Raw genomic sequence first — 17,227 nt, forward strand, 5'->3', positions numbered from 1 at the left:
TTTGCCATCACTGTGGTGGTTAAGAGGCTGGCTTCATGCAATGTCTTCATTTCTCTCCCTCCCCCTGCCTGGGCTGCTGCAGCGATTATGTTGAAGCGTATTCCTCGTTTCACCCCTCCGGAAGTGATCGTGGGGCTGCTGGCACCGTTTGTTCGTCTCTCCACCTCCAGCGTGAGCATCATTAAGAAAAGGGCTAGCCAGAGGAGTGACAACTATGGCTTTGTGGAACTGGACTCGCATGCTGTAAGTGGCCCTGACCCTTCCCCAGTGTCTGTACAGAGAAGGAGCAAGAGAAACCATAGTCCTATCATAGACATCCAAGTTCACGCTACAATTACCTTGGAAAGGCTTGTCTTGCTAGTAGAAGCAACAGTGTCTCAGGCCAGCCTCAGCCTGCCCTAGTCCCGCTTTGGTCTGTCTAGCCGAGTCCGTAGCCCTAGATGTGGGAAATGGCTGACAGCTCTTCCTCCTTCCTTCTGCTCTCCAGTACAAACCATCCGAGCTTTAGTCCTCCATAGATACAGTTAAGCTGGGTGAATTTCTTGCACCAGTAGCTCTAGGAGATGCAAACTTTCACATATCAGTCAACTACAGGGATCTGCCTTTGTCCTCTGGCAGAACCGTTTCCAATACTCTCTCCTGATTGGCTTTGCCTTGCACAGAGGCTAGTGGCAACAGCAGCCCTTAGGGAAAGCAAGATCCAGGCAAGGTCCCTCCCTGGCTGGTGAAGGGGCTGGAGGATGGGTAGGGAGCCCAAATATGCACTTCCCCCTTCCTCACATCCCAAGAGTCTTTGAAACGTTTTTAAAAGAGACGGGGCTCTTGCAATGTTTATTGTCCCAGGGTGGTACTCCAACCTGCTGCATAGCTCAAACCATCCTTCGGAGGGCTCTATCCCTGGTGGGTCTGGGTCGAGTCCTCCAGCACAGCAAAACTCTCCCTATCAGCTCATAGACCGTAGTGGATATGGATTGATTGAATTCAGTAATCAAACTATAAGACCTGGTTCATATCCAGTCACCTCTGGAGCCTGTTACATGGTGTGGTGGGTGACCTGTATTCTCATCAGGATTCAGCCTCAAATATCTCACCTGGAACAGCCCCAGTCACTTCAGAGTTCATTCCATCATGGCTGGATTTTGGAAGTGAGCTTCTGTTTCCTTCTGAAGAATGCAAGCTTGTCTCTCTTTTTTCCCCAGGAAGCAGTGCAATTGGTGAAGGTTTTGCAGAACCTGGATCCCCCAATCTGCATTGATGGGCACACCGTGATTGTGAATCTAGCCACAGGAAAGAGAAGGTGAGAGAAGACGAGAGGCAACACTATCCGATGTACAATGGGCTGTAGTGCCTTGGTTTCTCCAGTTAGGGCCACTTTATCTTACTTCAAAGGGGTAGCCGTGTTAGTCTGGATCTGTAAAAGCTGCAGAGAATCCTGTGGCACCTTATAGACTAACAGACGTTTTGGAGCATGAGCTTTCGTGGGTGAATACATCTGACGAAGTGGGTATTCACCCACGAAAGCTTATGCTCCAAAACGTCTGTTAGTCTATAAGGTGCCACAGGATTCTTTGCTGCTTTATCATACTTGGAGGCCTAAAGCTTAAGCACCCAAATAGTGCACAGGTTCCTGGATAGGTAATTAGGTACCTTCCAAGAGGTTTAAGAGGCTAACTTTAGTCATCCAGGTTTGACAAGGTGACTTGGGTGTCTGAAAAACAAATGGCAAGAGTATTTCGGCTGTATGGGCTTAACCTCCTAGTCCAGTGGTTCTTAGTCTTTCCAGACTACTGTTCCCCTTTCAGAAAGCTGGTTTGTCTTTCATACCCCAAGTTTCACCTCACTTAAAAATACTTGCTTACAAAATCAGGCATAAAAAAATGTCACAGCACATTACTGAAAAATTGCTTACTTATTTTTATCATATAAAAATAAAATAAATCAGCTGGAGTATAAATATTGTACTTACATTTCAGTGTATAGTATATAGAGCAGTATAAATAAGTCATTTGTATGGAATTTTAGTTTGTACTGACTTCGCTAGGGCTTTTCCTGTAGCCTGTTGTAAAACTGGGCAAATATCTAGATGAGTTAATATACCCGCTGGAAGACCTGTGTGTACGCATACCCCTGGTTGAGAACTACTGTCCTAATCAAGTAGCCTTTAAAGTTGGTGTCCACTGACCAATTCCCATTTCCTGGGGGCTAGGAGATGGGGCTTCAGCATTTCCTAGGGCAGGGGTCTCAAACATGAAGCTAATCTAGTTTTAATTAGGAAATTCTGTTTCTCTCTCACTAGAAATGACTACGGGGAGCAGGCCAACAAACTTTACTACAACCCGGTAGGTCTGCGCCAGTGCTGCATCTTTTCTCTATTTTCTCTTCTCTACCTGTAGCTAGCAAAAGGGGCTAGTTGTGGTTGTTGTTGTCTGTGCTGTTGGCTGTGATGGCACTCACGCTGAAGGGGAGATTGGGCTGCTGGTGGCCAGCATGGGGACTGGGCTTTCCTTTGCCAGACCACTTCCTTTGAACTGCCAAAAACTCCCCAGGTTGAAGGCAGAATACTCAGCCAAGGGCAAAACTGCTATGCTCCTAACTCTTAGGCATTGCAACATGCACCGTTCAGTCTATAACGCCCTGCTCGGACCTTCAGTACCTAAGGCAGAGACTTGAAGGGATCAAATAGTCTGGCTTAGCCAGTACACAGATATTGGGCGTAGGGCATACCATATTATATTATGGCTTTCCCACAGTTCTGTCCACTTGGCTCATGTTTGTCAAGAGATATATATTTATCCTACCATACTCTGCAAAGCTAAATATAGCTTCTGACATTAGCAAAGAAAAAGCCTGTCAAAGACAAAATACATCCATTCTACGTTGGAGGACAAGTACCTTCATGGGCAACTGGTTTCAAAGGTAGTATCCAGAAGAGAGAGAAAGAAAGGTACAGAACAGTAATCTAGTGGACTGGCGCAAACAGGTGCGTTGGATCATCAGAGATGTATAAAGTGATTTGTAAGCTGTAAGCAAACGTGCTATAAATGTAAGTGGTTTGGGGGTGTATTTCAAAGCCCCTACTGTGTAAGGTGAACTGAGTGTACTGCAAGAAACCGGCTCCCAGAAAGATTGTAGATTTTCTTCCTTGTAGACTCCATGGCTGGAAGGGACCATTGTGATCGTCTAGTCTGACTAATGCAACTATCTTCTTTACTAGTCTACAGTTCACACAACAGAAACTCAGGAGCTTTCGTATTGTTCTGCTTAGCCAATTTCTTGTCTGAGAACAAAGTTTGCTGAATTTGCTGCTGTTTTCTGTACTCTGAAATGCTTTCACAGAGTTAATCTTGGCTCATGTCTATTAATCAATACTTGCCATAACTTCAGAAAAGTACTTACCCATAAGAGTCTTCTAAAAAAACAGCTGCAGACAATCCAAGGTGGAGTCAGGATCTCTTCTGTACAGCATTGGGAGGATGGGATGTGGGATGTTCTCTGTGTACAGCACAGGTTGGAGATCACTGTTGAACTGGAACCCTGTTCAAAGCCTGCTGAAGTAAATGGGTCTTTCTCTTGACTTCAGTGGGCTTTGGATCAGGCCCTGGGAGAGTACATTTGTCCCCTTATTAGAAATGTCTGAAGGCATGTCACCATGCAGTCTTGGAGCCCATGTGAGAGAGGAGTGCTTGCCAGATAGTCTCCTTTTGTGACCTGTGTCTAAACAGCTCTCTTGTTCCAGGGCAAAAGGGGCATGCGGGACAGGAGAGGTGCTGAATCTCGGAGACACAGTCGAGCACAGTGTAAGGCTAATTTCTACCATGCTTTTACCGTGGATTCTTTTCTTCTTTATAGGTACTTAAAGGAGCACTGCCAACTTGAAATCAATCAATTTTTTAAGAGCTGAAAGTAGGCTCTGGTCCTACTCTCACCTCTCAGTTCCCATACCAGTTTTGTTGGGTTTACAGTCACTTTGTCCTGTTTTATTATGGTTTTTCTCTCCCCCTTGCTGTGTGTAAAAGACCCACACAAACAGCGGAAAACAACTGATTGTATACAGTCGATCAACCAGTGTAAATAATAGAGAAATATTTTCCCCTGATCTCTCTTAGTTACAGGAATTGTATGGGAGGGTTGTACAAATAGCATTTAAAAAATTTCGTTTCTGTGTGGCATTGACTGTCCTTACTTGTAACACCTCAGATCACTGCAACTGATGGTGATTAGAGAGAAAAAACATTCTTCATATTCCTTGATGTGCCTGCTGGAAGCCTTTGACAGCACTTTGTGTGCAGCTCATTTCATGGGCGCCCTGTAGGATCAGTGTTTCCCCTCCTGTTTCTGAGCAGCTTTCATTGTAGAGGCACACACCTTGTCAAGTAGGGGCAGGGGCAGGTTATCAAACCACTTTTAAGTCATTATTTTGAAACTGACCATTATTTGAAACTGATTTCAACTTGGCTGTGTCCCTTTAAATGAAATCAGCTGGTGGTCTCAGTCCAGGCACCAGTGGGCAAATGCCTGCATTGCATTAACTGGCACCACCAAAGTCGGAGCTGGATGCGTCATGAAAACAAATTTATCTTCTCGGCCTTAGAGGAGTGAAAGATATTGGCAGAGCAGTGTGGGGAAGCTTGCACTGTATGTGCTCTGTGGAGAGAGGGCTTCCATCTCCAGGGCTGGTCATCTTTCCCCCAGCTCAATATTTGTGCACACCTGTATTTTTGTAAAAGTTTCTCCTAAGGCGAATCTGATGTTGGCTCTTCTCTCTTCCCATTCAGCTCCGTCAGATGTGTCCACTTTCATCTATGATCCTGACACTGGGAACTACTATGACCCTATAGCTGGGTTATACTATGACCCCAAGACACAGGTGAGTGGGTGGGCAGGGGAGTGTACACCTAGCTGGTTTTATAGCAGGTTGTGTGAACTCTCCTCTAAGGAGCACATTTCACAGCGTTGGTGCCACTTTCCCCTGTGGATGGTGCAGTTGAAGGAGGTCTGGGATATGGGAATACAGATTGGGCTTTACTTCCAGTTCCTGTCCCCTGCTTAGTGCTCCTGAAAGTTCAAGAAGCTCTGCCTTCCCAGTAGAGTCTACAGCACTGACTTGGGAGGAGAGATTTGGAACTGATTGGATTCACGTTGGTTCAGTTAACTCACTAAAGCAGTGATTCTCAGACCTAAGGTGTCCAGGAGCCAAATTAGTGATCGACATTACCCAAAAGGGCCACAGTCGTGTAAATTCATTGTTTCATTTGCTATAGTATTATATAGTCATACTTAAACAGTATGATGGGGGAAATATTTCATTTTTAATCCAATCTTTCTAATCTATCTAATTCTTGCTGCAAAATGACTGACCAAGTATTATTTTATTAACTACAATTGGCTAATAACATAGTAAAAGCATTCTGATTGGTTAAAAACTTAGATTGGTTAATAATGAAATCACACAGTGTTTTAATATCATGTGCTGCAAAGAGTCGCAGGAGACATGTTAAAGAACCACTTGCGGCTCCTGAGCCTCAGTCGGAGTATCACTGTTCTAAAGGGTGCTTTGCTCCACCCTATGCTCTTCCCTGTCCCCTGGAGTCCCACCTCAGAGGTCTGTGTCCCTGCTTTGTTCAGCAGACATGCCACAGGAAGAGTGCCCTTGCTGGACCTCACCAGAGACTGAAAGTACATGACTGCCACCATTACGTGATGGTGAAAACTAAGCGTTATCTCTTGTCTTCTCGCTGTACGGCTGAGCCATTGTTGTGTCCATAGAGCCTAGAGCGCTAGCTACAGCCTTGCTGTAAAAGTGCTATCCAGAGCAGGTCTTTCCAACCCCATGGGAGGCTGTTTCCCCATGGACGGTAGCCATCAGCATCCTGTGGCTGTGGCCAGGCTTACTGTGCCATAGACCTCCCTCCCCAACCCCTGCGCCCACCCAGCCAAATCCATGGTGCCAGTCCCACTGTCTTATTCTTCTACTGTCTCCTTCAGTCCCTTTGCCCTTGCAATAACTTTCCTTTGCTGTCTCCATATCATCAGTCTAATACTGGGACCCAGGCGTTTGCTCTTTGCTAACTCTCTTGCACACACTCCATTTCAGAAACAAGTCACAGTGGGCCGAGAAGCAGCATCGGCCCCTACAAATGGCCGGGGAAAGAGGCATGGGAGCCATGAAAGGACAAGTGAAAGGAAGGAGCCATCTGGCAGGGACAGAAAGGAGAGAGGCAGAAGTACTTCAGCAAAGGTAAATCATCTCTGTGATCAGAATGGTCCAGTGTCTCAGGCTCGGCAGCTGAGCTATGAAGAAGGAGCTGAGAGGGGCTGTTCTGAAGGTCTAGGTGGGAGATCAGGGGCAGTGAAAGAGCATAAGAGTACCTGCTGAGTGTGGGTTCTCCACCTGGGAGTCACGACCACCTTCCCATTCTTTATGGCTAGATGGCAGCCATAGAGTGGGAAGTCAAAGCTAGACAAATTCAGACTGGAAATAAGGCGTACACATTTAACGCGAGAGTCATTCGCCACTGGGACAGTTTACCCAGAGCTGTGGTGGATTCTCCATCACTGACCATTTTTAACTCAAGACTGGCTGTTCCTGGAGAGAGCTTTCAGAGAGAGGACTGTGGGGTGTTCTCTGGCCTGTGTTCTCCAGTAGGTCATACTAGATGAGCACAATGGTCCCTGCAGGCTCTGGAGTCTAGGAATCTTCTGTAACTCATAGGCCCCTAATGCTGAAAGCACCTAGGCATCGTAACAGAACTGCCACCAAAATCCCCATGGTACATAAAGACAACATGCCAGCAAATGCATCGTCACCTCCCGCCCAATTGCATGCCCTGAGCAATCAACCCATACCCCCAAACCATGCATGGACAGGAGAGCCAGGCAGCGGTCCTGGGCTGGAGGGAGGAGGGGACCAATGCTTCGGCTGCTTCAGGCAGAGCTTAGATCGTAAACTGTTTGGGGCAGACATCCTTTGTTATTGTTCTGTATTGCACCTAGCACAGTGGGGCCCTGAGTCTGGACTGGGGCCCCCACGTGCTATGGCAGTACTGACAGTTAATAACCTCTGTGCCCAGAGGGGAACTGCGGTGTGGAACCAGCTGACAGCTGTGATCCACCTCAGGGAAACATACGTAGGCAGGCCGTGTTTGGCACAGCACTGAGCACACAGGGTTTGATCCTGACTGTGGTCTCTGGGAGCTAGTGTAACCAAATGCCAGCAAGAGGGGGATTGATGGGCATGGGGGTTTTGACATGAGTGCAGCCAGAAACTGCTCGCCTCCACTCCTGTCCTTACTGTGCTGTAGTGCACCTGTGCAGGAGAGCTGCTCCCTGAACAGGGAATACTCTGAAGGCAGATTACGCAGCTCTGTTGCTGAGGAGCACAGTGGGTGTCTCAGCATCTTCCCTCACTTCGAGTTCAGTACAGGAGGTTGCATAGTCCTCTGGGACTGGAGGTGTCTGAATGGGTAATCCTACTCTTGTCATGTCCTCTAGATCCCAGCCTGCCTGTAGCAGGGACACGCAGCCTCCCTGGCAGCTGCTGTCAGTATTGCAATGGACTGGTCCAGCAGAAAGTGCTCAACAAAGTGTTTGGGAGGGAGGGGGTTCATGGAGTGCTGCTGCTGCACCAGACTCCAAGGACATTGCCTCTAGGACACACACAGCCTCTGCTGAGCCCAGAGAAGGTGTGTCTGCAATATTAAACCCTTCCGTTCTTCCACTGTCTATCAGGGATGCTCGCTAAGCAAGTTCCCATCCGCTTTTTGGGCACTCTCACTTTGCTCTCCAGGAACACTGCAGGTTTAACTCCTGATCTTGGATGTTTCAGAATGAATTTGTAGAGGAGAAGCCCCCCGTGGAAGACGTCTTTAAAAAACCATTGCCTCCCTCAGCAAAGAAGGAAGAGAGCTCAGCCCCGGTAAGACGCTCCGTAGCATTTGTTGCCATTTGGCTTGTTAGTGAAGGAAAATTAAACTAGACAGAACCTTGACCTGATCTTCTGTTTGCTTTCCTAGCACAAATCCCATTGCTGCAGGGTATGGAGTGCAGAGGAATGCAGCTGAGGGTCCCTCTATTTGCACCTAGACCTCAAAGCCTTAGCCCCTGCCCCCAGTGCTGTTTGCTTAACTTTATGCAGACTTCTGATGGAGTGGGGTTGGAGGCCGCTGTCTCTGCACTTGGCATCTCTTGCTCTCCCCCTTGATTTACACCCTGGCTTTGGGGTACTCCTGCTTCTGGTGCTCATCAGGCAGAGAAGGAAATGTTCCAAGAACTGCTGAGGGTTTTTTTGTTTGTTTTTTAACTCAGAACTTGTTTTGCACAAGATTTGTGGACCAGAGAGGTCTATAACCAACACGCAGGAATCTCACCCTTTTTAAGGTCTTGGGAAATCCAAGGACAATGACACTGCAACTGGCATACAGGAAAGAGCCATCCTGCTGCACACCCCATCCCCAGTCCCTCCTGACTTGGAGAGGCAATCCCCTGTGCTTAAATACAGGCTGGATGGCTAATGGCCAGGCACCCCATCTTGGGAATACATGGGACATTTGACTACTTAGCTGCTAGCTTCCTTCCATGTGATGCCCATGCTGCTGAAATGCCACCCACTTCTCCGTCAGGCAGAGACTGAGGCGGGGGATATTACATGAGGGCCTGGCAGGGTGGAACAGACTTGGGGTTGGAAAGTGGCATTATCCTCTGCTGGTCTGTCTGCAGCCCAAGGTGGTGAACCCTCTGATAGGGCTCCTAGGCGAGTATGGAGGAGACAGCGACAACGAGGAGGAGGAGGAAGAGGAGGTGCAGTTGCAGCGGCCACAGCCCCCCCATCCACCGGCGCAGCGGGAGGAGCAGCCAAGGAAGGCTGACCGTGACGAGGACAAGCTAACTGACTGGAATAAGCTGGCCTGTTTACTGTGCAGGAGGCAGTTCCCCAATAAGGAAGTTCTGACCAAGCATCAGCAACTCTCCAACTTGCACAAGGTAATGGAGGCCCTATGGGGGCCCCAGCTGGTCCCACTCTTCAGGGCTGCAAATGACTTAGCGTGTGATTTATGAGGGAAGGGGAAGGAGTTGTGTGGACGGAACTGATCGAATCCTGGCTCAGTAGCCCGTGAAGCCTCTCTGTTCAGAGCCTTTTTGTGTGGACAACATGTATCGATGCTCTGTAACTAGTTAAAGTGTGGTATTATGGGCTGCAGAACCCAGCAGGCATAAACAACCTCCCCAAGCCAGGGACTGTACTGGGAAGGGGGAGGTTAAACAGGACATTCTCCCCCACGGGTTCCCGGGAAGAGCTGTGTGCCTTTACACCTGGGATGTAGTGTGGAGATGAGCTATAGAAAGTCATCAGTGCTGTAGGATGGTTATTGGTTAACCTGCCTCAGCAAGAAGGGGCACTAAAGGGATAAGGTTGAGCATGCCTGTCCTGGGATATGCTGCTTGCTAGTTTTCTGATGGGGTGGATGAAGGGAGCCAGCTGTTGGGTGATGTGGATTCCTGGCTGGGTACTTCTGAGAGTGCTGCATACAAACTAGAACTTACTACCTGAATCTGTAGACACTATTTTCTACATGCAATGACACATTTCAGGGTGTGAGGCGGGCATGGAGGGGGATGCAGGCAGGGTTGCAGAGACAGAAGCGAGGACAGTACCTGTCTGTGTTCTGCACAGCTTCAGCCAGCTCACTTCAGTGAATACCAAATTCACACACACTCCAGAACACAAAAGGCTACGAAGCAGTGACGGTAATTCCGTGCTCTACAGCTTGGCTGGGAAAAGAAAGGAAAGAGTTCTGACTGTCCAAGGGCAGGCGCTGGTGCATGGGTATTAAATGAGTTGCAAAAGCAGCAATGTTGGGCAGTGTCGGAGGTTATGGCCTAATGCATGCAGGTCAGGCAGGAGGTCAAAGGTTAAGTTTGGGCACAAAACGTCAAATCATCTAGACTCAATCCATGATTCCAGCTGTTTGCTTTCTCCACTGACAGACACTTCTGTTTTCCTCCTTCCAGCAAAACCTGGAGATCCACAGGAAGATCAAACGATCCGAGCAAGAGCTGGCATATCTGGAGAGGAGAGAGCGAGAGGTGTGTGCGTGTGGGGGTGGGGAGGCTTTAGCTCAGCATGGTACATCTGACACCCTACCAAAGCAGGATCCTGCACTACCCACAGCCAACGCCCAGCGTTCGCTTGCCTCCACCATACACATGTTGTAAACACCCAGAGTTCAGCCTGCGAACCACATGCAGTCTGGGGAGTCTTATGCTGTGGCCCTTGGTGCAAAGGTCTGACCTTAGAGATGAGTATGTCAGCCAGGTGACAGCCTGAGTCTGCTCTTCCTCTCAAATGGTGCTGGGCATGGGCTTGGTGTGGTGCTGTCCTTGCAAAAGGAGGAGGTTCCAACTGGAGCTGGTGTTAACGCTCGTGTGGGATGTTCAAGGTACCCTTGTATGCAAAATTAGCGCAGCTGTCAAGTGGCTTAAATAAAGGCGTGTAAATATCAGATATCTTCCTGGTTAGCAAAAAGTAGCACCACATTTAGTGGAAAAACTGTTTACCTGCAAATCAACGTTTTAGCAGCAAAGAGTCCTGTGGCACCTTATAAACTAACAGACATATTGGAGCATGAGCTTTCGTGGATGAATACCCACTTCGTCAGATGCATGTTAACATGTTTTAGTGGTTTCCGACCAATGAGAATCAGCCTCTCTTTAGGGCAATAACTGAAGTATAGCTGCAAAACATGATTAAAATCGACGGGTTATACCAAGGCTTGAAATCAGTGATTTCAATTGCTTTGATCTTCATCAGCCCACCTGGATGTAAGTGGTTCTTGTTTCACCAGCACTCTGTGCCTTGCGGGGCTCCTTGTGGGCCGCCCCTGTGCTCATGTGAGCTGCAGCATTCCAGTCTGTGAAACAGGGGCCAGAACCCACCCTGCAGAGCATGGGGAGCAGCAGGAGTTTGGTGTCTGCAATGCTGGAGGGGTTGCTGATGTCCATATTCCTCCTTCCCCAACCAGTGTCAGCCACAGCATAAGCACTGGTCTGATCCCAAGTAGGCTGGATGCTGGACTTGCTGGGAGCAATGTTGTGACACGGTAAGGCAGGCTCTGTGGAATGGTTGCAAACACAGGGCTATAAAAGCCTCCTGTTTATCCAGTAGTCAGTCAGTAGGCCAAGAAAGCGGCTCTTCAGCTGCTGGCATAGAGTATCAGACAGTTCCAGCTGCTCCCTGGGAATCCCAGAGGGACAGTCCCATCTGTTTGCTTTGTTGGGCCACATGCAGTGCTGCTCTAATCCACTGGTGAGTGTCTCCCTGGTCTCCCTTTGTGCCTGCTCTCCAGAGTCCAGGTCTCTTGTCTAATATACAAAATCTTCCCTGGGGTTGATCCTAGCTACTTGAGAGCCTTTCTCCCTCCCCGACAGAGGGATGTTTGTGAGCGTGGGAAACTGAATTTCCACAGGACCAGACCAGGACTGTGGAACTCACTGCCACAAAAGTGGTGCTGGGGCCTGGCTGCCCTCAGAACAAAGGGCAATGACTTACTGAGGAAAAGCTGGTTCTGCAGTCTCTGTCGCTCCCCAAACATACCACCCTGCTCACTAACCAGGCTCCTCCCCGCAGGCTGGAGGGGAAGGAGGCAGAGGAGATGACTCTTTGTGTCTTTACAAATACTTGGAGGCAATTGGGTCTTACAGTGATGGAGAGCACATCAATTACATAGACTGCTGCTCCCTATGTTGCTGCAGGCAGGGCAGTGATTCAATCATAGCTTCTCTATTAATGCTGACTCTCTTCTGCCCACTGGAAAGGGGAAGATTAAGGACAAGGGAAATGACCGGAGAGAGAGATTCCAGCGCCTGGACTCACCAGAGAGAAAACGACTGAAGGAGGCCTGGGACTCTGAGAGGTAACAGCTGCTCTTCCGCCTTCTTCAGGGCATCCAGGACTCCTCAGAGCTGCTGATGCTGTCAGCGGCTGGGTGCACCAGACTGGCACGTTATGTGTAGCTGGATGAGATGAGGCTAGCAGGGCGGATGGAGGAGGGGGTGAAGGGTTGGACAGCTGGCTTCATTCTCTGTGTAAAGCAACATGGAGTTTTAGCCTTTCATGAGTTCTCTGACCTTTCAGTGGCCTTGGTGCCAAATGTACAGTGGGGCAGTGAAATGAGCAACATGTGTTGGCAGAGGAGGGGGGGGATTTAAAGCTGGGACCAGATCTTTGCTGGCGAAGGGAGGAGCCTGGCTACCCTGTTCCTAGGAAGTTGAGAGCCAGGTATCTGGAGCCAGGTATCACAGCGCCATGGTTTGTCTGCAGGTGCCAAGGCATACTAGGCGGAATAAAAGCCTTGGGTTTGCTAGGCTGACGTAAAAGTGACCTGCAAAGAGGAGAAATGGATTGGTGCTCCTTGTTTCTTTTTGATATATGAAGGTTTGGAAGGAGGCTTTTCCCTATGTGTTTTGTGGATCAGAAAGTCAGGTCTTTGTTCTCTCCATTTTTCCTGGAAGAGATTAGATGACTGGAGAACTTATTGTGTGTGTGACAGCATAGATACCTAAAAATTGGAACCTGACTGAAAGGGAAAGTGTTTGTTGTTCAGACTGTTGAAAGCTGTTTGGTTTTTGCTAACGATCAGTGAGAACAGTTGAAAGAAAAGCTCCCCTTGTTAATAATTGGACACCTTTACCCCTTCAGCTCAAATCTGAGTGTGAGATCCCAATTCCTCCCAACTCAGTGTTCAAAAAGAAAACTCCAGCAAGACAGGAGGGACTTCCCATTCCTGATATTTCCAAAGTTTATATATAAAACTCAAACGCTGTACATACACATAAAACTTTTCAGGCCTTCTTTGGGTATCTTAAAGAATATATTGTTAAGGATACGCACCAATTTCCCCTCCGACTCCCCTGCAAATCACCTTGAAGCTGGACTTCAGGAACTACGTTTTCCACAATGTGCCTGAATTATGCATGCATTAATGCACCATAGTGAACCCAAAATAAGCCTTAAACAGCATGTTTCATGCACGCAATATGGGTGCATCTTTGCAAAAAGCCCTTGATGTTATCCAAGGTGCAATCAATTCTGTGTTGAAAATGCCTGGTACCATGTTGGAAAATAGAATAAAGCTATCTGTATGGATACTTATAGTTGTTTTCTTTTTGCAGTGACCATAACCCTGCGAGTAAAGCGAGAATCGATAGTAATAACAAAGGAAACCGCATGTTGCAGGCTATGAGCTGGAAGGAAGGCTCAGGACTGGGACGCCAGCAGCAGGGCATGATGTCGCCAGTAGAGGTGAAATGCCTTCCTTTCCCTTCAAAATCAGATAGTACAATCCTGAATTTGGTAGCATTTCACATGCCCATCTGAATGAAATGTGGGGGGTAGGGGATCTGCTTGGTGAGATTAGAACTGTGCACAGCTTCTGGAACAGGGAAATAGCTCCTATTCACAGATTTGTACAGTTCAAAGCCAGATGAGACCATTACATCCTTTGGTCTGACCTCCTGTATAGCACAAGCCCTGAAATTTCATACCGGTTCACCTGCATTGAAACCAATCACATGTGCCAGTGCTGCTTGACAAGTACAGTTGAGGGAGTTTGCATAACGAACAATGTAGTTATTGCATTTTACCCCTTGTTGTTCAGTCTCAAATTGCATTTGTTTGAAATAATGTGGAGATTTCTTTTTAATGTTTTGCCTTATGAGACTAGCACATGACTAGCTGGCTGCTATATGTGTAGTGTTGGTTACATATGTCACATGGTATTGTTTCTGTACCCTGAATGGAGGATGTTTTTAACTCTACAACATAGCACACATTGTGAATTTCGCATGTTCCAATCCAGTGTATAATTCAAAGCAGATCATCTGAGGCTCGGAATGTAACGTATGTGCTTGAACGCTCATTGTCCCAGGCAGCAAACACACCCTTCCCTCTCTGGTTCAAACATGGTCAGAAAATGTCCCCATGTGCTCACTCTGCCCTGGCTGGGAGACCCCTGCAGCTGATGGGATGGGCACTGTAGAAAAGCCAGCTCAGATTAGCCCTGAGAGGCTGACCTGCAAACAAGATTCCTCAGCTCATGACAATCCTGTCAAGCTCTCAAGGAGAAGCCACAAAAGTGGAAGGTCCTCTCCTCCCATTTTGTGTTATTATAGGGCCTTGTGTTTCATTTAGCCTCTGGAGACCTGAATCCCTGGGTTCAATTGATCAAACCCTCAGCATCCAAATAACTAGCATTTAAAAATAAACACAACTCCCACGCTCTTTGTTGCTCTAGTTGGGTCACTCTAGGCAGGCAGTATTGCATAATACAATCACTGGCTCTGTGACACTGATCATTCACAAGGTTAGAATTCAGAGCAAGCTAGGAGAGCCTGTGGGAATCCCATGTGATGGGAGAGCAACTGAGAGTTGTGATGTTCAGACAGGTTAATGAGAAAGATTGTTCCTTGTGGGATCTGAGATTCAGTCTCTTTTCCTTTCTTCAGTGTCCTCCTCAAATCAAATTGGTTCTGATTGCCTCTATTACTGGCTGTATTACATGCTGCAACTGGCTCTTGTCCACTCCCACCCCTCCTGGTACCCAGATCATTGCTGTTTCCTGGATTGGTCCCTCCTCATTGACTGCCCATGCTTTGGAGTCTGTCTTCCTAGATTGTTTGCTGTCTCGCTTTTTTTGTCCACGGCAGCATCAGCAACTCCTCCCAAATCTGTATCCTCTCGGCATGTTAGTGCACCATGTAACCCCTTTTCCAGGTCATTAGCACAGCTGTCAAATAAAGCCAAAGCAATTTCCCTGGCAACCTGTGCTGATGAGGAGAACACAAAGAATTGCTAAAACAAGCTGTCTGTATTGTTTTCAGGCAGAAGGTCAGAAGAAGGGAGCTGGCTTAGTAACCCAAGGGAAGCCCAGCAAAAGGCAGTCCAATGAAACGTACCGGGACGCTGTCAGGAGAGTTATGTTTGCCCGCTATAAGGAACTTGAGTGAATGAAGTGGAATTCCACAAAACCCATCTCTCTCTCTCTCTCTCTCCCTCTCTCTCTCTCTCTTTTTCTGTGTCACAGTCTCTCTCTTCGTTTTCAAATTGTTACTGGTTTTGCTGCTAAAATTTTTTTTTAAATAAAATGGAAAATTTGTCAGTGCTGTTTCCTTATCTCCTCCCCCAAAGTCTCTGCTTTAAAAACAAACCTCACTTTGGAACCTTCCCAAGACTTCTCCAGCTGTCTCCTCATCTCTCCTGGGGCTCATGCTGCCCTTTGGGTAACTGGGGAAGGACTAGAGTGGCAGAGATGGGCTTCCTCGGTCTCAGTGATGCTTCCAGAATGTTGCACACATGATTTTTCGCCAGCTCTGCAGACGCAGAGTCACTGTCCTGCAGCAAGTTTCCTTTCCTCTTAGAAACACAGGACTTGCCAGAGTGGAGCAGAGCCAAGATCCATCAAGTCCAGCGTCCTGCCTCTGTGGGCCAGCACCAGACGCTTGAGGAAGGTGTGAGAAACTCCACAGCTGGTATGAGTCTCATCTGAACTCCTGTCCGAGATTAGCTCAAGCCCTGAAGCATGAGGTTATCTCCCTTCCAGGAATCATTGATTAGCAGTAACTGTTCTAACGGATAGTCTTGTTAGCCATATATTATTACTACTTATTTGTATCATAGCACCTAGGAGCCAGCTCTGGGCCAGGACCCCACTGTGCCAGAGCACTGTACAAACACAGACCACACGATAGTCCCTGCCCCGAATTACTGACAGCTTACATGTCCAGCACCCCTGAGTCTTATAAGCTCCTGGTCTCGGGCATGTCCACTGGCTGTGAGCTGCCCATTCCTGTCCTGGTGTCAGGCTGGGAAGGGCTGCTCAGCCTTCCACTGCCAGCCCTACCCACATCACAACTTTGGGAGTGTGTAACCAGCCCCAAGTGTTGAAGGGCTCTGACATTTTGTGACCACACACACACCACTAATACAAGGCTAATAACTGTGGTTATACTTGTGTCCCTCCTGCCAGTGGCCTAGTTTGCCATGAGGTTGCCCTCCTCTGACTGGTCTAGCACGCTGTTATTGCTCACATCCATTCAACTTGGGTGTGTGCTCGCCACATTCATCGCTGCCAGAAGTTTTTCTCTCAGCAGTATATGTAGGGGACTGGCTCTGGTCCCCCTTGGAGTGGTGCACGGGTGCCGCGCTGCTGGCCCCTGCCACCCTCTGTTCCTTCTTGCTGCCAGTGACGGTGCATGGAACTGGTGCTGCTTCAGCTAGAGCTGTTGCTTTTCGTTCGTTCAAACTCTTTTGCCTCGTGCAAATATTACTATATATAGTGTGACGGGTTGAATCACAGAAACCCCTTTGGGACTCCCACCTGATGTGCTGGGACTACCTCTGAGCCCGTTTTCCCTGGCAGCTTGGGACCTCAGTACCTTGCCTTGTTTGAGCCAGACACACTTGTCTGCTGCAAACACAGATCCAAGTCTAAACCACGTTCCCCACAAGCTGCAGGTTTACCTGGAAACAGCTTAAGAAGTTCTCCAGTCTCCAGCACTCAGATACCCAGCATCCAATGGGTTCCAAACCCCAAATAAATCCATTTTACCCTGTATAAAGCTTATACAGGGTAAACTCATAAATTGTTCAACCTCTATAACACTGATAGAGTTTGCCCCCCCAGGTATTAATACTTACTCTGGGTTACTTAATAAGTAAAAAGTGATTTTTTTAAATACAAAAAGTAGGATTTAAGTGGTTCCAAGTAATAACAGACAGAACAAAGTGAATTACCAAACAAAATAAAATAAAGTACGCAAATCTAAGCTTAATACAGTTAAAAAAAAAATTAATACAGGTAAATCTCACCCTCAAAGATGTTCCAATAAGCTGCTTTTACAGACTAGCTTCCTTCTAGTCTGGGTCCAGCAATCACTCACACCCCTGCAGTTACTGTCCTTTTGTCCCAGTTTCTTTCAGGTATCCTTTGGGGTGGAGAGGATATCTCTTGAGTCAGCTGAAGACCAAATGGAGGGGTTTTCCCAGGGGCATATATAGTCCCCCTCTTGTGGGTGGAAACCCCTCTTCTCTCCTATGCAGAGTCCAAGATGGAGTTTTGGGCAAGTCACATGTCCATGCATGACTCAGCCCTTTACAGGCCGATGCCACATTCCCAGGAAAGCTCAGATGTGGACTGGCATCTTTCAAAGTTCATTGTCAGCTTAAGTGTTTCTT

General features: G+C 47.8%; 1 protein-coding gene across 3 annotated transcripts in view; it reads left to right on the forward strand.

Annotated features, from left to right (window-relative positions):
• Positions 1 to 15,152, forward strand: part of RBM6 (RNA binding motif protein 6) — a 152,565-nt gene extending 137,413 nt beyond the window's left edge. For all 3 annotated transcript variants that reach the window (XM_032781478.2, XM_032781480.2, XM_032781479.2), the window contains 12 exons: positions 83 to 243; positions 1,200 to 1,297; positions 2,297 to 2,339; positions 3,737 to 3,797; positions 4,776 to 4,867; positions 6,095 to 6,238; positions 7,826 to 7,915; positions 8,716 to 8,979; positions 10,009 to 10,083; positions 11,812 to 11,909; positions 13,168 to 13,297; positions 14,875 to 15,152. In XM_032781478.2, the coding sequence (XP_032637369.1) occupies positions 83 to 243; positions 1,200 to 1,297; positions 2,297 to 2,339; positions 3,737 to 3,797; positions 4,776 to 4,867; positions 6,095 to 6,238; positions 7,826 to 7,915; positions 8,716 to 8,979; positions 10,009 to 10,083; positions 11,812 to 11,909; positions 13,168 to 13,297; positions 14,875 to 15,000 (1,382 nt within the window). In that variant the 3' untranslated portion in view covers positions 15,001 to 15,152. The remainder of the gene's footprint in view (positions 1 to 82; positions 244 to 1,199; positions 1,298 to 2,296; positions 2,340 to 3,736; positions 3,798 to 4,775; positions 4,868 to 6,094; positions 6,239 to 7,825; positions 7,916 to 8,715; positions 8,980 to 10,008; positions 10,084 to 11,811; positions 11,910 to 13,167; positions 13,298 to 14,874) is intronic.
• The last annotated feature ends 2,075 nt before the right edge of the window (positions 15,153 to 17,227 follow it).

This window comes from Chelonoidis abingdonii, chromosome 16, assembly GCF_003597395.2.
Source record: "Chelonoidis abingdonii isolate Lonesome George chromosome 16, CheloAbing_2.0, whole genome shotgun sequence".
Taxonomy (NCBI): domain Eukaryota; kingdom Metazoa; phylum Chordata; order Testudines; family Testudinidae; genus Chelonoidis; species Chelonoidis abingdonii.